The following is a 23,739-nucleotide window of genomic DNA, read 5'->3' as shown; positions in this document are numbered from 1 at the left end:
CGAGGTTGCCAGGGGTTAAGGGAAGCCCCGTATAAAAAAAACCACCGAAAAAAAAAAAAAAAAAAAGCTAGTTATGGTAATGTATACTTACAAATCTCAGAACTTGGGAGGCTGGGAGAGATGGATTGTGAGTTCAAGGCCAGTCTGGGCTACACAATGAGACCTTGTCTCAAAAGCACAAAGCAAAAGAAAAATGAGTTAAAAATTCAGTTCTCTATTTACAACAGCCACACTTGATGTGCTCACTAGCCACATGTGGCTAGTGACTCCCTGTACTGGACTGAGAGGATATTTCCATCATCACAGAAAGTTCTGTTGGATAGTGCCTAGGACATAGTAAGTGTTCATAAACATTTATGTATATAAATCAGACATAAAAGCCGGGCGTGGTGGTGCACGCCTTTGATTCCAGCACTTGGGAGGCAAAAGCAGGCGGATCTCTGTGAGTTGGAGGCCAGCCTGGGCTACATAGTAAGTTCCAGGCCAGCAGGGGCATGAGAATACACACATGCATGTGGGCGCCTACAGAAGCCAAAAGAGGGCATCAGATCCTTTGGAGCTGTCCAGTCCTCTGCAAGAGCAGCAAGTGCCTTTAACCAGTGAGCCATCTCTGCAGCCTGGGTTTGATAAGCATTATCTGTTATACAAATTATTAAAAACAGGCAATATACATCCCTAATCCCAGGAGGCAGAGACAGGCAGATCTCAGTGACTTTGAGGCCAACTGGTCTACATAACAAGACAGGATCCCACTGTCTCAAGAAGAGGAGGAGAAGGAAGAGGAGTAAGAGGAGGAGGAGACAACAGCAATGACCTAAGGGTATGGGACATTGGGGCTAGGAGTTACATACAGTGTGGTTTAAAAAAAAAAAGAAATTTTACAGTTCTTTATTTTGTGCGTGTGTGTGCGTGTGTGTGTGCGTGTGTGTGTGTGTGTGTAATGGCTTGCATGTGGAGGTTAGGATAACTCCTTCCACAATGTGGTGTCCTGGGGATCAAACTCAGGTTGTTAGGCTTGTGCTACAAACACTTTACCCACTAAACCATCTTGCCTGCCTACAGTAGTATAGTCTTTGAAAAGACATCCTGAAAGTTAGACATGGTAGTTACATGCCTGTAATTCCAGCACACAGGAGACGGAGGCAGGAAGACTGCAACATGTTCAAGGTTAGGGCCAGTCAAACAATATAGCAAGACCCCATTAAAAAAAAAGAAGGAAAAGGAGGGGCTGAAGCCGGGTGCTTTGGCACATACCTCTAATCCTAGCACGCAAGAGCCAGAGCCAGGAGCGTGGCTGCAAGTTTGAGGTCATCCTGCTCTAAAGAGCAAGTTCCAGGCTAGGCAGAGTCTCCTGGATGGAGTGAGACCCTGTCTCTAAAAAAAAGGAGCTGGGACTGGAGAGATGGCCTAGCAGCTGAGAGCACTGACTGGTCTTGCAAAGGACCCGGGTTCAGCTCCCAGCACCCACATAGTGGCTAACAACCATCCATAACTCCAGTTCCAGGGGATCTGATGCCCTCTTCTGGTCTCTGCAGACAGGCACTGCACACATGTGGTAAACTTACATACACACATGCAAAACACTCAGAACGCACACACACACACACACATATATGTGTATGTGTATATATATATATATAATACAAATAAATAAAATACAAACTAAAACAAAACATTTAGAAAAGGAGCAAGGCAAAGAAAAAGGCTGAAAGAATGACACAGGCGGCTGGGCATGGTGGCGCACACCTTGGTCCCAGCACTTGGGAAGCAGAGGCAGGCTGCGCTCTGTGAGACAGGCCAGCTGAACTTACAGGGAGATCCCGTCCCAAAACCAAAAAGAAAAAAACAAAACAAAACCAAAAAACAAGAATGAGACAAATAGGCAGAGGCTAGGAAAAGGTCAAGTGCAGGTTCTAGGCAAGGTGGTAGGTACCTAGAAACACACAAAAGAAGGTGTGCTAGATACAGAGAAGTGGCTGGTCTGTGCTGGAAGCAACCCATGGGGAGTCTCAGGGAAGTCAATTCAAGAAAGGTTAGGGAGGGTCTTTTAGCCACCTGCTTCTCCTTTTTCAAGCCTCTTTCCACTTCTCCACTGTAGGAGCAGAAAGGGCCATTACCCTGAAGATGGAGATTCCAGGCCCCATGCCCCCCTTGATCCGAGAAATGCTGGAGAACCCCGAAATGTTTGAGGACGACTCCTCGCAGCCTGGTCCCCACCCTAAGGCTTCCAGTGAGGATGAAGCTCCTGGGGGCCAGAACAAAGGAGGCCAAAGTCCCCAACCTGACAAGGGCCCCTGACCTCCCCTGCTGTGAGGTTGGGCTCTAGGCAGCAGACTGACCATTTCCCAGACACTGCTAGTGACTGGGAAAGGACCTGCTCTGCCCACTCCTCACCCTTCCAATGAGCTCCTTGTTTTGCCAAAGTTTCCAGGGGATGCTTGTGTTCATCCCTGCCCTGCGCTAACTGGCTCCCTCTCCAGTCCTGGGGGCCTGCCTTGCGCCCACCAGGAAAGCTGGAGGAGGGGTGAGTCTAGGTCTGGACTAAAATCTCAGCACTGCCCTTCAGATCCAGGCCGCAGGCTCCCCAGACAGGAGGAAGCCCTGCCATCCCACAGTCCTTTCCTCTGCCAGGTGCTTGGGCCTCTGGGAGCAAACAGGAACACTAGAGACCAAAAAGGGGAAAGGGGGGCCCCCAAGGAGGGCTGTGCCCACCCTTGTGCCCTACCCTTGGTGCCTAACACTGTGTGATGAACCTCCCCTGCACACTGCCCTCTGTGTCCCATCCTCTTGTGAGGGTGGGCCAGACCCTCTATTTCTGGGGTGGGGCCTGAGGGTGAAGGGAGAGATGCAGGTCCATTCTGTATGTCTTTGCTGGGGTGCAGTGCTCACCCTGTACTCTCCATTTTATAAACCCCTCCCTTAGCCCTGTCATGTGCCTTGGCCTCCTGTCCCCCATCTCAGCCATCAGACAGGGACCCGCCTACACTACAGAGGGGCCAGGGATCCCTTTCCTAGTGCCTTGTACCCTTGATCCCCAGAGCAGCTTGGCCCAGGGAGGGGAGATGCTGCTTAGCTGATCCTACCCTGACCCAAAGGAAGCCTCTATTTATTTATTAGCTTTTGTTTACACCCCGGAATGACCCCTTCCTCCAGGGGTCTTGGGAGGGGGAGCCCAGGGCCTCTGTGACCCCTGTTCTTTCTCCAACCCCCAGTTTGTATTTAGCTGCCAAATAAGATTCCCACCAGCCATCTCCCCTTTTTCTCTGGGGGGTCAGGGTGCTGTCCCCTCCCCTCTGTTTACATCTCCCCTTCACCCCGCTGTATCGCATATTGCTGAGTTTTCTATTTTTGCAAAATAAAGTGGTGGAAACTCATGGGATGTGGCTCCTTCCAGAACAAGGGGGGGGCTAGGAAGTGACCTGCTGACCTGGAGAAGGAACCTGGGTGGGGAGCTGCTAAGCTATTGGACTTCACAGTTTTCTTAGGGGAGCAAAGAAAATATGAAATGTGCTGGGAGGGCAGTGAGAAGGGAGGGCTGAGAGCTTCAGGGGCCTACCCTGAGCATCTGACCGCTCCCAGTCACCAGTGGGTTTTTACCTTAGGCAGGATCCTATGGCCTCACACTATGAGTATGTTTATATCTGTCCTACTCTGGTCAAGGATCCCCTGAAGTTTCATTTGACTTGCACAGTTGCCCTTGTGTCTGGAGGAGAACTGCTTTTAAGTTTGGTTTGTTTGAGACAGGGTCTCACTGTGTATCCCAAGCTGGCCTCCAACTCATGAACTTCCTACCTCAGCCCCTTGAATGCTGGGACTACAGGTCTATGCCACCACTCCTATCTACTTAATAATTGTTGCTACTAGCCCCTCAGGGAGCCCTCCCACCCTCTGTGACTACACTCTCATGTCATGACGCACTCACGCCACTCCCGAGCCCACTCTTCACCTAGGACCTCCACTCATTCCATAACCCATGGTTACTTTCTCTCCTAATATTCTGTCCTTTCTCCTGCAGACCTTGCCTCAGCCTCATCCCTTTACCAGGCCACTGCCCCCTACCCCTGCCCTTTGCCCTCTCTGACTGCCCTTGTAGCCGTCTGCCCACTTCTGCCCTGGGACAATGATTTGCCTACCTCATCCCTGGCTTTCTTCACCGGTGACCTGAGTGTATGGCAAGGGGGCTGAGGATGTGGGATAGGGGAGGAGAGATGAGTGGGGGAAGCAGAAGAAGAAAGTGAAAGACAATTTAGAGGAAACCACAGGGCTAGGGGAAGGAGGGCATTGCCATGGTAACTCCTGACTACGGGGGAAGGGCAGAAGGTCAGCCCAGGCTCACCCAGAGGCCCTCCAGTCCATTCACTTCTTCATTGCTTCTTTCCAGCGGCTTCACTTCTAGGAGTACCCACTGATATGGCCACTGGTCTCCGCTGTGGCTACAGGCAGGGAGGCTGACAGCCCTAGTTCTTGCCCTTCTGGTAGGGGACCCCCACCAGGTACCTCTCAGAGCTCTCAGTATCAAGTGTGGGCCAGGGATGAATCCCATTTGTACTTACACAACCCATTCTTCCTATAGGCTCTGTCCTGCCTCAGCCCCAGCTGCTGTTCTTGCACTCTGCCTGACTGTTTCCGCCTCCACCCTTTCCCAGGCTCTACTACTGTCTTGGCTCCTCAGCCCCAGTCATATTCTCCAAGCCTGGCCCCGTGCCTCTTTCCAGCTTGCCAGCTGTGTAGTCCTTGAGTTTCTCTCAAAGCCTCTTGACCTCTCATTCCTACTGATTCTCTTTGCTCCATCCCTCCTTGCCTCCCTCCCTCCCTCCCTCCCTCCCTCCCTCCCTCTTCCCTTTCCCAGTGATGGAGACAAACCCAGGGCCTCATGAATGCTAGGCAACCACCCTACTACTGTGTTACGTTCCCAGCCCGTGGGTCTCTTGTTGAGTCAGGTACTCTTGTAAGTAATTTATAGAAATTATCTCATCAAACAATTAAAAAAAAATTTGGGGGGGACAGGGTCTCACTGTGTAGCCATGGCTGGCCTCAAACTCACAGAAATCTGCCTGCTTCTGCCTCCTCAGTCTGGGGTTAAAGGTATGTGCCACTGTACCGACCTCATTTAATTCTTTCCACCACAATCCTGACTGCACTTGATAGATGAGAATGTAGTCACAGGAAGGTTTAAGGAACATGGCTAAGGGGTTTTACTACTTCCTGGTAAAGGAGTGCCAGGATTTGAGCTCTGGCAGATTGGTTCCAGATCCCAAGTAGTTAAGTTATGCTACAGTGGTCCCTGGGTTTTCAAAAGGAACCGTAATCTTGGAGCACTGACTGCTCTTGCAGAAGACCCGGGTTTGATTCCCAGCACCCACATGGCGGCTACGAACCATCCTTAACTCCAGTTCCGGGGAATCTGAAGCCCTCTTCTGACCTCCGCGGCATTGCATGACATGGGTGCACTCACATACATGCAAGCAATACACTCATACACATAAAATAAAAATAAATAAAATATTTTTAAAAAAAGGAACAGTAATCTCATTCCCTCCCCTCCAGTACTGACTACCTTTGTGTTCCTATCTGGCGCCTTCCTCTACAAGGAAGTGGAGAGATCATCTGTTTTGGAGGGAGGCTGACATGGATTTAAATTCTAGCCCAGCCCAGCTAGTTGTGTGACCTTCTACAAAGTTGATCATCCTTTGCCTCCCAACTTCATTCTCTGTGAGACTGGGCCAGAGGTCAGGGTACCACTACCTATGTGACACAGTTCTTGTGATCCTTAACTGTAATTTAGTCCAGCATGTAAGAGGTGCTCACTAGAAGGGCCTCCTTCTTCCAGGTCCTCACATCTAGACCCAGCCTATTCCTGTGTGCTCCACCTTCTAGAGCAGCCACCCTCTAAAAGTCCCCCACCCCAGGGCGTGCCACTTCCTCCTCTGCAGCCTCCAGATCTGTACCCAAAGGCTGCTGCTGCTGTCACCACCAGAGGAAGGGCTGCTCGCATGCACCTGTGAGTACCGCCAGGGCACTGGCCCTCCTGCCTCTTCTCCTCACAAGCCCAGGCTCATCTGTTCCCTACTTCTTGGGAAGAAGGCTCTGACCTGGACTCTCTAACTTGTCCCGAAAAAGGCTGTGAACTCCTTTCTGCATCCCCATGGTCCCCTGCTCCTGTTTTTCTTTCTCCAAGGATCACAACCCTTTACCTCTTGTCCATCAGTTCCCCCAGTAGGGCCAGGGAGAAGGAAGGAGGTGGGGTGTGAATGCTGTTCCTGAATGCCTTCCATGGCCAAGACTTATACCAACGTACGCTTCTTCCAACACCCCCCTGTACCTGACTGCCACCCTGGCAGCCGGATGCTTTGTTTTCAGGCCAAGTTCTTCTGTGGCACCTTGGCCACAGATACTATGTTCCTGGGATACCGAGGTTGGCAATGTAGTTCTGTTCCTTCCTTGTAACTACCAATGAGCGACAGAGTGAGTTTGGCTTCACACAGGAGACATGGATGGGTTGGGAAGAGGTTATCTCTCCGATGTTTAAGGGAATGCAGCGTGGAGCCTCAGTATGTGGTAACAATGTTACCTCAAGGATTATCTTTCCTTTAAGTAAACTACTAGCCAAGTGAGAAAAAAATATTTTTTGAAAGGATCAGCTTGTTGCAGTAGATGCACAAACAGCAGGTAAACAAAAATAAGCAAAAGGAGTCTATGAAAGTACAGGCAAAAGCAGAGAAGAGAGCTACTCCAAAGCTGGGTGTGGTGCTGCAGACCTGTGATCCCAGTACTTGGGAGGCTGAGGTAGGAGGATTGCCAGCAGTTCAAGGCAAGCCTGGGTTACATAGCAAGAAGCTCCATCTCAAAAACACCAAACCAAACCACACAACACAACAAAACAAAACAAAACAAAAAAATGAGCAAAAAAAAAAACCCAAAAAAACCAACAACAAACAGCAAACAATTGCCATAATTAAAACAGAATTTATGGGCTATAACTGTAGCTTACTTGCCTAGAATATATGAGGCCCTGAGTTTGATTCTCAGGATCTGAAAAAATTTTACTTAGGTTGACAAGGAATCATTAGAGGCAAAACGTATCTTTGAACAGGGGACATTGCAGGGTGGACTGGAATGAAAATTGAATCCAGAAAAATGGGACAATCATTTGGTTACAGAGGGAAAAGGGAAGACTTGGAGGGGTTCCCTAAGAAAAGAAAATGGGATACGGTAGAGTCCCATGGGGCCAGCAGCAGAAGATGATGATGGACCACCGTGGAGAGGAGGCTTGAGCTACCTCAGGCCCTGCACCCCTTCCTGCGTAGTGTGTGCCCTTGGCTCACTGCTAAAGGACTTAGGTTTCTTTTTGCAAAGAGGAGGCTGAAGTAGATGGTCTTCCCTTCTCTGATTAGGATCACAGAGAAGGAAGTAAAGAACTGTGAAGAAGTAGAGGAAAGAGCAGAGCGATATAATCAAAAATTTCATTTAAAAATTATTTTTTTAGTATTTTTTATTTATTATTTTTATTTTATGTGTATGCATGTATTTCCTGCATATAAGTAAGTGTACCTGTGTCGTGCAAGAGGACACAAGAGGCTGTCGGATCCCCTGGAACTGGAGTTATGGATGGTTGTTAGCTGCCATGTTACCCAGGTCCTTTGCAAGAGCAGTCAGTGTTCTTAACCACTGAGTCATCTTTAGTAGGATCCCAGCACTTGTGAGGCAGAGGCAAGAGGATCTCTGTGAGTTCCAGGCCAGCCTGGTCTACATAGTGAGTTCCAGGCCAGCTGGGGCTACAGGGAGACCCTGTCTCAAAAAATACAATTAAAAAAAAAAAAGAAAGGGAGAGGAGAGACAGACTGAGAGAAGCAGGGGACAGGACCCATGGGTCGCCAAAGAAGAGGAAGAACAGAGAGGAGTGGGAATAGCTGTGCATGAGCTCAGAGTGCCCTTTAGGAGAGAGGAGTGGACTTGAGGCCTCTAGGTTTGCCCCATTCTTGAACTAGGGTGGTAGCGGGGCTGGTCTATGAGATGAGTCAAAGCTGGGCTTTGGGCTGCAGCACCTCCAGCCTCCCTGACCACAGCACACAAACAAGTAGGGCTGAGGTTTCATTGAGGCTAAGATAGGGGCCAGCCTCCCCCTGAGAGTAGAGACTCCGTTATATACTACACCCACCTGAGGTTACTGGGGGTGGGGAGCAGGATGAAGCGTTCAACGACTCAGCACCCCACCCCTGAGAGCATCAGTACCTGACTCTGGACCCAGGCTGAGGAGAACGTGAACATTTCATGGCAGGCTCTCATATGCTGCTGGTGACCATAGGAACACCATAGAACCTTATCTAGGAAGCGTATATTGGCAGTCATTACCAGTGTTGCAAATGATGGCTGCCTGCTGTCACTACATCTCTTCCAGAAGGTTCCTCCAGAGTCATCTGCACATGTGTGAAATGATAAGTGCGCGCCTCTTGTGGATTTATAATAGTAGACAATTAAGGTTGTTTTTGGTCTTTTGACACAGGGTCTCCCTGTAGCCCCAGCTGGCCTCGAACTCACTATGTAGACCAGGCTGGCCTTGAACTCCCAGAGATCTGCCTGCATGTGCCACCACGCCCGGCTGATAATTAAGTTTTTATATTAAAGTTTTAGCTGGGTGTGGTTGGTACACGCCTTTAATCCCAGAACTCAGAAGGCAGAGGCAGGTGGATCTCTGTGAGTTCAAGGCCAGCCAGAGTGAGTTCCAGGTCAGCTGGGGGTGCCTTTTGAGGGAGACCCTCTCTCAAAAACAAGACAGAAAAAAAAAAGAGCAAAAAAAAAAAATGTGGAGTTGGGAATTGAAACTAGAGACCCATAATTACAGTATTGGTAAACTACTATATGATTTACCCATACAATGGAAATTCATATGGAAATTATTTTTAAATTAAATTAAAAAATTTGGCGCAGGCTGGTCTCAAAGATTAGGTAGTTGAGGCTGCTCTTGAACTCTGGATTCCCCTGCTTCAGCCTCTTGAGTACTGGGGTTACAGGTGTATGCCACACCCAGTTAGTGCTTATATTTAGAGTCCAAAAAACCTCTGTTTACTTTTGTGTGAGGTAGAGTTTTTACCTCACTCTTTTGCATGTGGATACCTATCACCCTAGCACCGTTTGTTACTGACTCTCATTCAAAAACCAACTTGCCATAAATGGCTTATTTCTTATTCTATTCTTTTATTTTACCCTCCCTCCCTCCCTCCCTCCCTCCCCCCTCTCTCTCTCTTTCTTTCTTTCTTTCTTTCTTTCTTTCTTTCTTTCTTTCTTTCTTTCTTTCTTTCTTTCTTTCTTTCTTTCTTTCTTTCATAGACAGGGTCTCACTATGCAGCCCTAGCTGGCCTGAAACTCACTATATAGATGAAGTTTGCTTTGACCTCATTGAGATCACTGCCTCATCCTCCTGAGTGCTGGATTAAAGAGATGCACCACCATACTTGGCCCTGCACCTTCAGTTCTAGTCCATGGATTTATATGTCTATCTTTATGTCAGTATCACACTGCTTTGACTGATCTATGACTTTATTTTTAATTAATTAATTGATTAAAAAAATTTTTTTTGGTCTTTTTGAGACAGGGTTTCCCTGTAGCCCCAGCTGTCCTGGAACTCACTATGTAGACCAGGCTGGCCTTGAACTCACAGAGATCCGCTTGCCTCTGCCTCCGAGTGCTGGGATTAAAGGCGTGCGCCACCATGCCCGGCAATTGATTAAAAATTTTGGGACAGGTTTTATGTAGCCTAAGCTGGTCTTGAACTCCTATTCTCCTGCCTCTACCTCCAAAGTAATGGGATGACAGGTGTGTACCACCACATATGGCTAACATTAAAACTTTTTTTTGAGCTAGGCATGGTGGTGCATGCCTTTAATCCCAGCACTCGGAGGCAGAAGCAGGCAGATCTCTGTGCGTTCAAGGCCAGCCTGGTCTACATAGTGAGTTCCAGGACAGCTGGGGCTACAGGGAGACCCTGTCTCAAAAAGACCAAAAAAAAAAAAAAAAAAAAAACCAAACCAGAAAACCTTTTTTTGGTTTATTTTTATTTTATGCATATGAGTGTTTGCTTGCATGTGTGTAAGTGCACCAAGTGCCGGATGGTTGTTAGCTGCCATGTGGGCACTGGGAACTGAACTGGGCTAACATTTTAAAATTAAATTAAGTTTCTTTGAGGGGCTGGAGAGATGGCTCAGCAGTTAAGAGCACTGGCTGCTCTTGCAAAGGACCCAAGGTTGAATCCTAGCACCACACAGTGGCTAATGACCATCCTAAATCCAGTTATAAGGGAATCCAAAGCCCTCTTCTGACCTCCACAGGTTTTGCATGACACAGGTGTACATGCAGGCAATACACTCAGGCACATTAAATAAATAAAATAAATAAATAAAATATTGAAAAAATTTTGAGACAGAGTCTCACTATGTAGCCCTGGCCTCCCTGGAACTCACTGTGGAGACCCAGCTGGTCTCAAACTCACACAGACCTATTTCTTTATCTATCTATATTTATAGTATTGAGGATGTTATCTAGGACCTTGTCCATCATAATCATGCTTTCTATCCCTAACCCCCAATTAAATAAGTGTTTAACAGAAAGAAAATCGACATTAAGAAGAGTGTCTTCTTAGTAGCCATGTTTCCTCTGGCTGCTGAGTTATGTGGGACCACCCTTCCGTTACTACACACTCTGCTGTCTGCTCTTTCCTTTCCTTCCCACTCGCTCACTGTTGTCATTTGCGTCTCCGATGCTGTGATAAAACACTGACCAAAAGCAACTTGGGGAGGAAAGAGTTTATTTCAGCTTATAGTATGTCCTTCATAGAGAGAAGCCAGGACAGGCGCTCAAGCAGGGCAGGGTGCTGGAGGAAGGAACTGAAGCAGAGACCATGGAGGAATGCTGCTTGCTAAGTTGTTCAGCTATTTCTCTTATCCAGCCCAGGAACACCTGCCTGTGGATGACGCCGCCCACAGTGGGCCAGACCCTCCTACATCATTCAGCATCTGAGAAAAATGACCCACAGACATGCCCACAGACAGTTCTGACAGAATCAAATCCTCAGTTGAGGTTCTCTCTTCTTACACGTGCCAAGTTGACAAGTGAAGCTTAACCAAGACACTGACCTTCTCTTATTTAGAGTTTAAGGCTGTGAAAGCTGCAAGGCTTTAAGGCTGTCAGATTATTTGTTCAGTTTCTTTGCTTTACGGATGTGGAGACTAAGGCCCAGAGAGGAAGCTGACGTGCTTCCCATCCCATTCTACCTTCACCACATCTTGGATTCTTGGTGATGAGATCTCGGTGTAGCCCTTAATACTCCAGACCCTCTCCTTCTATTTCTACTTATTAATTATTATTTTGAGAAAAAGTCTTACTATGTAGCCCTGGCTGACCTGGAACTTACTACGTAGACCAGGCTGGCCTCAAACTCACAGTGGTCTACCTGCCTCTGCCTCCTGAGTGCTGGGATTAAAGGTGTACTTGGACACAGCCTGGATTTATTTATTTATTTTTATTTATTATTTTTATTTTATGTGTATGCATGCATTGCCTGTGTGTAGGTAAGTGTACCTGTGTCCTGCAATGCTCACAGAGGTCAGAAGAGGCTGTCAGACCCCTGGAACTGGAGTTACGGACAGTTGTTAGCTGCCATGTAGGTGCTGGCATTCGAGCCCGGGTCTTCTGCAAGAACAACCAGTGCTCTTAACCACTGAGCCATCTCTCCAGCCCCAGTTTTGGTTGTTTTTTTTTTTTTTGAGACAGGGTCTCCCTGTAGTGCCAGGCTGGCCTTGAACTCACAGAGATCTGCCTGCCTCTGCCTCCCGAGTGCTGGGACTAAAGCCATGTGCCACCACACCCAGCTGGCTTTATTTTTTAATTATGTGTATATATGTCTCTGTGTGTGTATGTGTACCTGAGTGCAGTGCCCGTGGATGCCAGAGGTATTGGGTTTCCCTGGAACTGTAGTTGCAGACAGTTGTGAGCTTCCCAACATGGGTGTTGGGAACTGAATTTGGGTCCTCTGGAAGAGCAGTCCTCAATATTAATTGCTGAGATCTCCAGCTTCCAGATCTTTCCTTGGGTCACATTGTATACCCTGGCTATGTGAAGTCTGAAGAAAGGAAACACAGATCTCTGAGATCTCTCCCCTGGCCTGGTGCCTGTCCCTTCCCACCATTTTGAAGAAGCTGTTGAATCTGTAGGGGGATGTGAAACTATGAGGAGAGATAAGGAGTTGGGGTGGAGTTCAGAGTTGCAACCACAAGCCAAGTTTAGAGCACTAGAACTTGGGGTCCTCCCTGAGGATCCACATATCCTTGTTTGTATTCTGTTACAGGCCATGATGGTTTTCTGGGTCGTTCTCAGTTTCCTGCTGGTTCTGGGCAGAGGCGAGAGTAAGTTGGATACCAAGATTGCATCCTCAGGGGAGACCACAGAATGGGGGGATCCTGACCTGTCTCTGCTGGGGTCCTGCCAGCCAGCTTCCTCTTGCCAGAAGTGCATCCTCTCACACCCCAGCTGTGCATGGTGCAAGCAACTGGTAAAGATGGGCTTATGGCCTTTGAACCATGTCTATGTGTGTATACAGTTTGGACATACATGTATATTGTGTGGACATATTTGTGACTTTCTGTGTATACACTTCACTTGTGTGTGTGACTGAATTGGCACACATACTGTGTGTGCATGTGTGTGCATTCACATGCATGCAAGTTTCTTGTGTATGATTATGACTGTATATTATTTGTGTATATACAGACAGGACGAGAGACTGCGACTCAGAGAAGAGTGTCCTTGTGGGAATTCATGCTTGTTTATAGGCAGAAGAGCCTGTTAAGCATGTTCACAATGTGAAAAAGTATATGGATCAGTTATGGGTGCTATGACAAGATACCATAGACTGAGTGGCTTAAACAACAGAAACATTTCTTATGGATGGAGACACTGGAAAATTCAAGATCAAAATGCTGACCCATTTGGTTCTCTTTGGAGGGAGTTCTTCCTGGCTTGTAGACTGGTTATGTTTTAGCTGTGTCACTACATGGGAAAGAGGGAGGGAAGGAGGAAGGGAGACAGGAGGAGTGCTTTCTACTGTCTCTTCTTAAAAAGGGCACATCCCATCCGGGTCCCACCGTCATGACCTCATCTAAACCTAATTACCTCCTAAAAGGCTCCATCTCCACTACCACCCACCACATTGAGTATTAAGACTTCAATATATGGGACTGGAGAGATGGCTCAGCAGTTAAGAACACTGGTTGTTTTTGCAGAAGACCCGGGTTCAAATGCCAACACCCACATGGCAGCTAACAACTGTCCGTAACTCCAGTCCCAGGGGATCTGACAGCCTCTTCTGACCTCCACGGGCATTGCACAACACGGGTGCACTTACCTACATGCAGGCAATACAGGAATACACATAAAATAATAAATAAAGCCAGATGTTGTGGCGCACACCTTTAATCCCAGCACTTGGGAGGCAGAGGCAGGTGGATCTTCATAAGTTCGAGGCCAGCCTGGTCTACATAGTTCCAGGACAGTTGGGGCTACAGGGAGACCCTGTTTCAAAAAGAAAAAAAAAAAACAAAACAACAACTAAATAAAATAGTTTTAAAAAATATTTATTTTTATTTTATGTGTATGAGTGTATTGCCTGCACTATGTGAGTGCACCCGTGCAATGCCGGAGGAGGTCAGAAGAGGGCTTTGGATTCCCCTGGGACTGGAGTTAAAGACGGTTTGTAGCCGCCATGTGGGTGCTGGGAATCCAGCCTCTGTCCTCTGTAAGAGTAGTCAGTGCTCTTAACCGCTGAGCCATCTCTCCAGCCCCAATAAAATATTTTTTTAAAAAAGACTTCAATATATGAATTTGGAGGGAGACTTCAGTCCATAACAGAAAATGCAGGATGGGGCTTCTGAGTCTGAGGGTACAGATTATTATGTTCCAGCCTGTAACGGCCTGGAGTAAAAACCTATGGGTTTAAGGGTTGGAATGGGAGGAGTGGGTGCCAGAAAGAACTGAGTTACCTAAGGGGATAAAGGCTGCTGGGACGTGTGTGTCCTTTGCTGGTCAAACAAGACTGTTCTTCCTTGATGCTTTAAAGAGGAAGTGCTCATGGTGGGGCATCAGAGCTACAGGATCTTGAGGTCAGAGCAGAGCAGTGTCTCTTACAGGAGGCTGGAGAGTTGGATCAGCACAGGCTTTGGTGAGGGTAGTCAGATCTATAAATGCTAAGAGGAACCAAGAGACACTGGCTCATAGTGAGTCTGGGAGACTGAGACTCAGTCTGTGGGAGGCAGAGAGGCAGAAGTGCCAGTTGTGGCTGGGGAGATGGGGCTCTTGGAACAGTCGCTGGGCTTTCTCTACCACCTCCAATCCCTAGACTAGGGGCTGGCACCCAGGCCAGCTGAGAAGCCACCCTAACCATTTCCTTCCCCTGCGGCTTCTCAGACAGTGCAGGGTACCAGACACCCTGTGTGTGTACCTGTGTCTCCTTTTTTTTCTTCCTCCTCCTCCTCCTCCTCCTCCTCCCCCTCCTCCTCCTTTTATTGCTGGGAAGACACCTTTCTCCCTTTCAACACTTTTGGTAATTTCCTCATTCTTCCTTCTCAATGTGTAGAGACTGACTTCATTTGATTGACTCACTTTCTTTCCTTTCTATTTTTTTTCTTTAAGTCTTGACGTCTCTGAGACCTTAACAGGAAGTCTGTGGCTCTAATGGAAGGGGGTTAGGTGGGTGGCTGCGGGGAGGGTGAGCAGAGATCAAGAGAGGAGAGGAGGACTGTTACAGGAAGTGAGGCTCTGATGAAGAAAGGAAGAAAGGACCAACTTCCATGGTAGCTGTGGAGGCAAGAGGAGGGTGGGAATAAATCAGGGGCAGGCGGCGGGATTTGCAGGGTGGTCCTGGCAACCGGGTTAGGGGCTGTGAGGACTGGGGATCCCGACTCACTACCCCTTCTCCCTCATTATGGCCTAGAACTTCACCGCCTCGGGGGAGGCGGAGGCTCGGCGCTGCGCTCGGCGGGAGGAGCTGCTGGCCCGCGGATGCCCGGCGCAGGAGCTGGAGGAGCCCCGCGGCCGCCAGGAGGTGCTGCAGGACCGGCCGCTCAGCCAGGGCATCCGCGGTGAGGGGGCCACACAACTGGCCCCGCAGCGCGTCCGGGTCACGCTGCGGCCGGGTGAGTCTCAGGCAGCCGGGGCTGGATGTCCGGGCTGGGCCTCGGATGTAGTGGGCTGCTGACCCGAGCTCCCTCTGTCTCTTACCAGGGGAGCCCCAGAAACTCCGGGTCCGCTTCCTCCGAGCTGCTGGTTACCCGGTAGACCTGTACTACCTTATGGACCTGAGCTACTCCATGAAGGACGACTTGGAACGAGTGCGCCAGCTGGGGCACGCCCTGCTGGTCCGGCTGCAGGAGGTCACCCATTCAGTGCGCATTGGTGAGCCAGCGCTACCACTATCCTGTTAGCCATAGCTGCTGCCCTTAGCTCCTTCTATTGCTTAGCCTTCTTTGCCTTTCCCAGCGTCTAAGAGATTTGTCCAGGCCACTGGATCCTGACATCTCCTCCTAGAGACACTCATCTAGGTCTAAACTGGACGGGGTGTTAGGATTGACTGTAAGAGGACCCCTGGATTTACATGAGCTCAGTTAGGAGGCTCAGTGTCTGAGGGACCGGTGTTCAGACAGCTGCCAACCTGGACACTGTTTTTATGCTACTATCTCAACCCAATGTCTCTTGGACAGGACTAGATGCAATGTCCCAGGTCCGCATTCTGTAAGAATTTTTCCTTTGCTTTAGAGCCCCCTCTTGGGGCTGGAGAGATGGCTCAATGGTTAAGAGCACAGGCTGTTCTTGCAGAAGACCCTTGGTTCTAATCCAGCACCTACATGGTGGCTAACAACCCGCCATAACTCTAGTTCCAGAGGATCCACACCCTCTTCTGTCCTCTGTGGGAACTGCAAGCACGAGTTCACTTACACACACACACACAGGCATAACACTCATACACATAACATAAAAATAAACAAAATGTAAAGAAAGAGCCCCTTCTTTCACCTCCTTATGCGTCTATACCCTTGACCTCCTTACCTCCAGGAAGCCTGGCCTGGCTGCCCCTACCTCCCTGAGTTGGTGGTACCACACTCTTGCCTTTGCCAAGTGCTAGGTCCCTCCCTTCTGAGTTTTCGGCAGTGACCCTCCCATCCTGCTGCAGCCTTGTGACCTTTGGCACACAGCCTCATGGCTCCTTGCTTCCAGGTTTTGGGTCCTTCGTGGACAAAACGGTGTTGCCCTTTGTGAGCACAGTGCCCTCCAAGCTGCGCCACCCCTGCCCCAGCCGACTGGAGCGCTGCCAATCACCCTTCAGTTTTCGCCATGTGCTGTCCCTGACTGGGGATGCTCAGGCCTTTGAGAAAGAGGTGGGACAGCAGAGTGTGTCTGGCAACCTGGACTCACCTGAGGGTGGCTTTGATGCCATTCTGCAGACTGCCCTCTGTCAGGTGAGGAGATGGGGCAGGGATCCAAGTCACAGGGGATGTCATTCACATCATCTCACTGTGGTCTGCAGATTTATCTGAGCAGTTATCTGGTGGGCTGGTGTAAACTCCAGGAAGGGGAACATTTTCCTAATTCACAAGAAGGCCCCTACTAGCAGCAGTCCTATTTAGGGGGTTGCAGAGAGCTTGGAACAGGGAATTAGAGGCAGGGGAATGGACAAACTGACCCCGGGTTCTAATCCAGCACCCACATCCTTGAGACTGCCCACATCCTTGGCTAGAGTGATTCAAATGCTATGCCCAGGAGTACAGCCTGCTCCCCACGCCCAACCCAGGAGCAGATTGGCTGGAGAAATGTGTCCCGACTGCTGGTGTTCACATCAGATGATACATTCCACACAGCTGGGGATGGGAAGTTGGGTGGCATTTTCATGCCCAGTGATGGGCACTGCCACTTGGACAGCAATGGCATCTACAGTCGCAGTGCTGAGTTTGTGAGTGTCCCCTTGCCCGAGCCCTCCCTCCTTCCCCATCTGAGCCACACCTCTTCCTTGACAACCCTTATTTCATTTGTTTATTTATTTTTTTTGAGACAGAGTCTCCCTGTAGCTCCGGCTGGCCTGGAACTTACTATGTAGACCAGGCTGACCTTGATCTCACAGAGATATCTGCCTGTCTCTGCCTCCCAAGTGCTGAGATTAAAGTTGTGCACCACCAGGCTGGCTGGGCCAGAACCCTCTTCTTACCTGTACTCGTCTCTGCCTCCCAAGTGCTGAGATTAAAGTTGTGCACCACCAGGCTGGCTGTACTTCTTCTTACCTGTACTTCTCACTGGAAATCATCCTGTAACCCTGTCATCTTCCCCAGCATTTCTCCTTCTTCATGTCCCTAACTGCTCCACCGGGAAAGCTGTGCCATTTATGTCCCACCTCTGCCCATCCTTCAGATCTCCTCTGGCTGGTAGAACTCTGGGTCTTGGATTTTTGGGGCTGAGGGTACCTGACATGTTGTAGGGAGACCTGTAGTAGTCACCTGTTCGCCTCCTTGTTCCAGGACTACCCCTCTGTGGGACAGGTAGCCCAGGCCCTCACTGCAGCAAACATCCAGCCCATCTTTGCTGTCACCAGTGCCACATTGCCTGTCTATCAGGTGAGAGCTGTCTGAATAAAAGACCCCCCCTGCCTTTTTCAATCCTCCCCCAAGGATCTATTCTCCCCACCTTCCTGTGCCCCCTTTCAGACTCCCAGGAGCCCATTCTCTTAGGAGCCCAAATCTCACCATCCCCCTCTCTTCTCCTAACTAAGGAGCTGAGCCAGTTGATTCCCAAGTCTGCTGTAGGGGAGCTGAGTGAGGACTCCAGCAATGTGGTGCAGCTCATCATGGAAGCATATGATGTGAGTGAGGGAGAGCAACGAGGGTAGGTATTGGTGGGAGGTCCTCAGATTGTGGGCCTGTGGGCATGATCACTTTTGGGTTCTATTATCCCACAGCTCCTACCTACAGTTTGCACACAGCTGTCATTGGCTGTTCACACATGCACATCATAAATTTAATTATATACATATATTAAAAAATATTTTATTATTTTTATGTGTATGAGTGTATTGCCTGCATGTAGGTAAGTGCACCCATGTCGTGCAATGCCCTCGGAAGACAGAAGAGGCTGTTGGATCCCCTGGAACTGGAGTTACGGACAGTTGTTAGCTGCCATGTGGGTGCTGGGATTTGAACCTGGGTCTTCTGCAAGAACAGTGTTCTTAACCACTGAGCCATCTCTCCATCCCTTAATTATATTTTTTAAAAATTGGGGGAGGGCCTGGAAAGATGGCTCAGTGGTTAAGAGCAATACTGTTCTTGCAGAAGACCTGGATTTGAGTCCCAGTCCCCACATGGCAGCTAACAACAGTCTGTAACTCCAGTTCCAGAGGATCCAAAGCCCTCTTCTTGCCTCTGCAGGCACTGCATGACACAGATGCACTTATATATATGCAGGCAAAACACGCATACACATAAAATAAAAGTTAAAGCAATTGTTTTTTGTTTGCCATATTGGAGTTTGAGCCTCGGGTCTTGTCCCTGTTAGGCAAGCACTCAGTCTGCTACTGAGCTACATCTCCCACTGAGCTACATCCCTGTCTCTTTTCACTTAAAATTTTAATGTATTTTTAAAAATATTCATACATATATGTAATGTGTTTGGATTAAACCCACTCCCATTCCTTCCCTTCCGTTCCTCTGCCCTCTTCTTTCCCAACTTCATGCTTTTTCTCTTTTAAAAAAACCCACTGAGGCCAGGCGTGGTGGTGCACACCTGTAATCCCAGCATTCAGGAAGCAGAGGCAGGAGGATCTCTGTGAGTTCAAGGCCAAGCCTGGTCTACATAGTGAGTTCCAGGCCAGCGGGGGCTACAGGGAGACCCTGTCTCAAAAAGACAAAACAACAACAATAACAAACTATATCTATAAAATAAAATTAAAAAACAACAACAAAAAAAATCACATTTTTTTCTTTTGAGACAGGGTCTTACTATAGAGCCCTGGCTGGCCTGAAACATACCAGACTGACCTCAAACTCATAGAGATCCAACTACCTCTTCCTCCCAAGTGTTGGGATTAAAGGTGTATACCCATCATGTCTGGCTTTAAATTTTTTTTTAAAAGTATTATTGCTGTGTGTGTACATGGGTATACACGGGTCACAGTGGAGTGTGTGGAGGCCAGAAGGCAATTTTGTAGAGTCAGCTCTTCCTTTAAACCTTTATGTGAGTTCCAGGAATTGAACTCAGGTTGCCAGGCTTGAGTAGCAAGCGCCTTTACCCACTGAGCCAACTTAAAGCATTTTTTACTTTAAGTTTTTGTTTATTTTTGGAGACAGGGCTGCTATATACCTTGGCTGGCCTGGAATTCACTATGTAGACCAGGCTGGCCTTGAATTTGTGGTGATCCACCTGCTTTTGGCTTCTGAGCTCTGGGATTACAGGTGTGTGTCACTATATCCAGTTTATGCTGGGGATTAAAGCCAAGGTCTTCTGTATGCCAGACAAGCACTCTAATTACAGCTACATCCTCAGCCTTTTTATTTTATTTATTTATTTTTTGGTCTTTTTGAGACAGGGTCTCCCTGTAGCTGGCCTGGAACTCTCTATGTAGACCAGGCTGGCCTTGAACTCACAGAGATCCGCCTGCCTCTGCCTCCTGAGTGCTGGGATTAAAGGAGTGCACCACCATGCTCTTCATTTTTTGAGATAGGATCTCAGTAAATTTCGTAGGCTGGCCTTGAATTTGCTATGTAACATTGAAATTTTCATCCCCTTGTCTCAGCCTTCCAAGTAGGTGAGATTACCAGCCTGTGCCACTGGGCCCTGAACCCCATCTGCTTTATAACTATTATCATCCCTATTTTACAGAGGAAATAGACACAGGTAACTGATGGAAATGGCTGAACCTACAGAATGGGAGATCCCATACATGCATTAAACTTATACCAATTCAGAACCAGAGAGTTTTACAGGAGAGGGAACCCTGATAAGCCTTGTTTCTTGGCCATAAGCCCCCTTTCTGCTATGGACTATAGATCTCTTGATAACAGGGACCATATCCTCAGCTGGATGTAGTATCCTATATTTATAATCCCACACCTGAGAGGCAGAGAACCAGAGTTCAAAGACATTTAGGGCTACATGAGACCGTGTCTTACACAAACAAACAAACAAACAAACAAACGACAGGGATCGTGTTCTCAACCTTGATGAATTGTGCCAGGACTATTCTGCAGTGGTTGAACACTTGCCTAGCATGCTCAAAGCCCTGGGTTCAGTTCCCATCATTGTCTCTATCAAAGACAAATTTTTTTTTTTTTTGTCTTTTTGAGACAGGGTCTCCTGTCCAGTCCCAGCTGTCCTGGAACTCACTATGTAGACCAGGCTGGCCTTGAACTCACAAAGATCCACCTGCCTCTGCCTTCCAAGTGCTGGGATTAAAGGCGTGTACCACCATGCCAGGCCTAAAGACAAATTTCTCAACCATGGTGAAAAGATTTGAGGCAATGTTAACTTCTCAGAATAAACTCACTGAAATGAGTCTGTCTGTTGAAGCTTACATACACATAGGCTTGTGTGTCCTGGTTTGGATTTGACAAACACCGTCACTAGATGCAGCCCCACAGTCCTCTCTGGCCACTGGGCTCCCATACTGTAGCAGAGGCCTCCGAATCCTGGGTATTCCACGCAGGTCCTTCTAGAAACACCTCCTCACTGGGAAGGACGAAGGAGTCCCAGAGTGAAAGAGAGCAGGGTGCCAGCAGAATTGGGAATGGCTGGGAAGGCAGAAAGTGGGGTTTGGAGGCCTGGCTTCACATGGTACCTTCCTCTCTCTCTTTCCACAGAGCCTTTCATCCACTGTGACTCTTGAACACTCCTCACTACCTCCTGAGGTCAACATCTCTTATGAATCTCACTGTAGGGGCTCTGAGAAGAGGGAGAGTGAAGCTGGGGACCGGGGACAGTGCAACCATGTCCAAGTCAACCAAACGGTGAGAGCCAGCTGGGACAGGTAGATGGAAGAACTTGGGAGTGGGAAATGGAAGCAGGAAATATGGGAAGCAGCCATGGAGAAGTGTGGAGCAGGAGTACGCTTCCACCCATTTTAAGGGGGCTGAGGGTCTTCCTCAAGTGTGTTGTGTATAATCTTAGTCTGGGTCCTATCTTCAGGTGGATTTCTGGGTTACACTCCAAGCCACTCATTGCCTCTCAGAACCCCATCTCCTGCGGCTCCGGGCCCTTGGCTTCTCAGAGGAGTTAATTGTGGAGTTGCATACACTGTGTGACTGTAACTGTAGTGACACCCAGCCCCATGCTCCCTACTGCAGTGATGGCCAGGGGGATCTTCACTGTGGGATATGCAGGTGAGGGCCTCCTGTACCCTTTTTAGCTTCCCACAAGTGACCCCCTCCTGCTCTTTTCTGCCGTTCCACCGGAGTCTCCTGGATATCCCAGACTCCACCTGAATGCCCTGACGCTTCCTAGACATCAAGGCCTTTCCCTTCCTAGAACTTCTTTCCACTCATGGTACTTTACTCTATCCTGGTATCCCTCCAGCCACTCTCTGTCTCCATCTCCCTCGAGCACATGGGCCTGGAGGATCTTGAGAGTCAAGTCAGAGATGGTCAAACTCTGACCTACCCTTCTCTCTGCTTTCCCCTGCCAGCTGTGCCCCAGGACGCCTGGGTCAGCTGTGTGAGTGCTCTGAGGCCGAACTGTCCTCTCCAGATTTGGAATCTGGGTGCCGGGCCCCCAATGGGACAGGGCCCATATGCAGTGGGAAGGGACGGTGCCAATGTGGACGTTGCAGCTGCAGTGGACAGAGCTCTGGGCGTCTGTGCGAGTGTGATGATGCCAGCTGTGAGCGACACGAAGGCATCCTCTGTGGAGGTACCTGCAGCTTTGGGGGAAAGGCAGGGTCAGAGGGCTTCTTCCTAGGACACATAGACTCTGAGGCTCGTGGCACTGAAGGAAAATGTCAAACATCCTGGTGTGTGAGCTGGATGTGCTGGCACACTTGTATGGACTGTGGTGGTTTGCTGTGGCCAATTGTGTGAGAATGGTGGTCACCATAGGGTGACCCTTCCCCATGGCTCTTCCCCAGGCTTTGGCCACTGCCAATGTGGGGTGTGTCACTGTCATGCCAACCGCACTGGCAGAGCATGTGAGTGCAGTATGGATGAGGACAGCTGTGTCAGTCCCAAGGGAGAGCTCTGCAGTGGGCATGGAAACTGCACATGCAACCGCTGCCAGTGCTCTGATGGCTACTATGGGGCTCTGTGTGACCAGTGCCTAGACTGCAAGACACCATGCGAGAGATACAGGTGAGGCCTCAGGTCTTTCATCCTGGGAGCAGGGGCACAGTGGGGCTTGCTGAGCACTCCAACCTGCCTGCTGTCCTTGAGGGGGTGTGGGTGAGGGCCCATACCTGACAACTGTCCATCTGGGAACTTACTGGTATCCATTGGACAGGGACTGTGCGGAATGTGGGGCCTTTGGTACTGGTCCCCTGGCAGCCAATTGCAGCATGGCTTGTGCAGATGTCAATGTGACCTTGGCCTCAGCCCCTATTTTGGATGATGGCTGGTGCAAAGAAAGGACTCTAGACAACCGGCTGTTCTTCTTCCTGGTGGAGAACGAGGCTGGAGGAGTTGTGCTGCGAGTGAGACCCCCAGAGAGTAAGTGGGCAGAGATGCCACAGACATGCTAAGTGGAGCCCTGGGCAGAGCCTCAGAACTGGGGATGTGGACAGGAGGAGCGTAGGAAAGCTGGCTGGGTTTGAAACATGGTTGAGAACTCAGGGCAGAGGCAGAGGTGATGGACAAAGGGGAGGAAGCTAAGGTGCACAACCTTAGACTCTGCTGGGTCCTGTTTTTAGTGACAGGGCTGAGGTTGGACCCATGGGTAACTGTGGTTGTCTTTATCCCTTGGTCCCTCCAGAGGGAGCAGATCACACCCAGGCCATTGTGCTGGGCTGTATAGGGGGCATCGTGGCAGTGGGACTGGGGCTAGTCCTGGCATACCGGCTCTCAGTGGAAATCTACGATCGGCGGGAGTACAGCCGCTTTGAGAAGGAGCGGCAGCAACTCAGCTGGAATCAGGTGAGCAGAGCAGTTTTTGTTGCAGTGGGCGGGATGTTCCTTGTTTGCCCTCCTGGGTGAGTTCTCTTCCTTGCTTCCCCACCCAGGTTCCTCTCTGCCTTACTTGTAACCAGGCCCTCAAGGATCCTGCTTAAAGTTTTAGGTTGTCCTCACAGGACTAGATGAGTCTGAGATCTTTCCTCTTTCCTTTCCCCACAGGACAGCAATCCTCTCTACCAAAGTGCCATCACAACCACTATCAATCCCCGCTTCCAGGGGGCAGATGACAGACCTTCCCTCTCAAAGAGGGACTAGGACTCACCCAGGATGCTTCTGTCTGGGAGGAGAGTGGGAATGGCATGGCAGGTTTGTCAGGCAGCACTAACACCACTGAAGCCATCACTTCATTCTTTTCCAGAGTGACAGAGGGCTGTGTCCTTCTGTTGCAGCCCCACTCCCCACCTCACTGTGGAGAACTATGGTTCTTCTACCCAAGAGTACAATAAAGTCTTACCTCAGACTACAGCTATCACTTTGCTTTGCCCTACCAAGGCACAAGCAGACTGTCTAGCCCAGGTCTCAGGCCACCTGAGGCCAGGGAGAGGTTGGCTTCTGTTGTGTG

General features: G+C 49.2%; 2 protein-coding genes across 7 annotated transcripts in view; both read left to right on the top strand.

Annotated features, from left to right (window-relative positions):
* Rarg (retinoic acid receptor gamma) overlaps positions 1 to 3,374 on the top strand; it is a 23,848-nt gene extending 20,474 nt beyond the window's left edge. For all 4 annotated transcript variants that reach the window (XM_008838490.1, XM_029566284.1, XM_008838504.3 and 1 more), the window contains one exon: positions 2,099 to 3,374. In XM_008838490.1, the coding sequence (XP_008836712.1) occupies positions 2,099 to 2,298 (200 nt within the window). In that variant the 3' untranslated portion in view covers positions 2,299 to 3,374. The remainder of the gene's footprint in view (positions 1 to 2,098) is intronic.
* Positions 3,375 to 5,933: 2,559 nt separating this feature from the next.
* On the top strand, positions 5,934 to 23,637 carry Itgb7 (integrin subunit beta 7). 3 transcript variants are annotated; one of them, XM_008838487.2, is made up of 15 exons: positions 5,934 to 6,001; positions 12,341 to 12,544; positions 14,981 to 15,182; positions 15,271 to 15,441; positions 16,261 to 16,502; positions 16,835 to 16,993; positions 17,553 to 17,648; positions 17,804 to 17,893; positions 20,883 to 21,029; positions 21,208 to 21,401; positions 21,704 to 21,927; positions 22,142 to 22,361; positions 22,510 to 22,715; positions 22,978 to 23,138; positions 23,337 to 23,637. In XM_008838487.2, the coding sequence occupies exons 2-15, from the start codon at positions 12,344 to 12,346 to the stop codon at positions 23,430 to 23,432; spliced, it is 2,409 nt and encodes an 802-aa protein (XP_008836709.1). In that variant the 5' UTR covers positions 5,934 to 6,001; positions 12,341 to 12,343; the 3' UTR covers positions 23,433 to 23,637. The 3 variants fall into 3 exon arrangements, with proteins under 3 accessions (XP_008836709.1, XP_029422120.1, XP_017654932.1); XM_029566260.1 differs by lacking the exon at positions 16,835 to 16,993; XM_017799443.2 differs by lacking the exons at positions 5,934 to 6,001; positions 12,341 to 12,544 and adding an exon at positions 14,710 to 14,840.
* Positions 23,638 to 23,739: the final 102 nt, after the last annotated feature.

This window comes from Nannospalax galili, unplaced genomic scaffold (assembly GCF_000622305.1).
Source record: "Nannospalax galili isolate Female #2095 unplaced genomic scaffold, S.galili_v1.0 scaffold251, whole genome shotgun sequence".
NCBI classification, from domain to species: Eukaryota; Metazoa; Chordata; class Mammalia; order Rodentia; family Spalacidae; genus Nannospalax; species Nannospalax galili.
The sequence above is the reverse complement of the archived record's forward strand: the minus strand, read 5'-3'. Positions and strand labels throughout refer to the sequence as shown.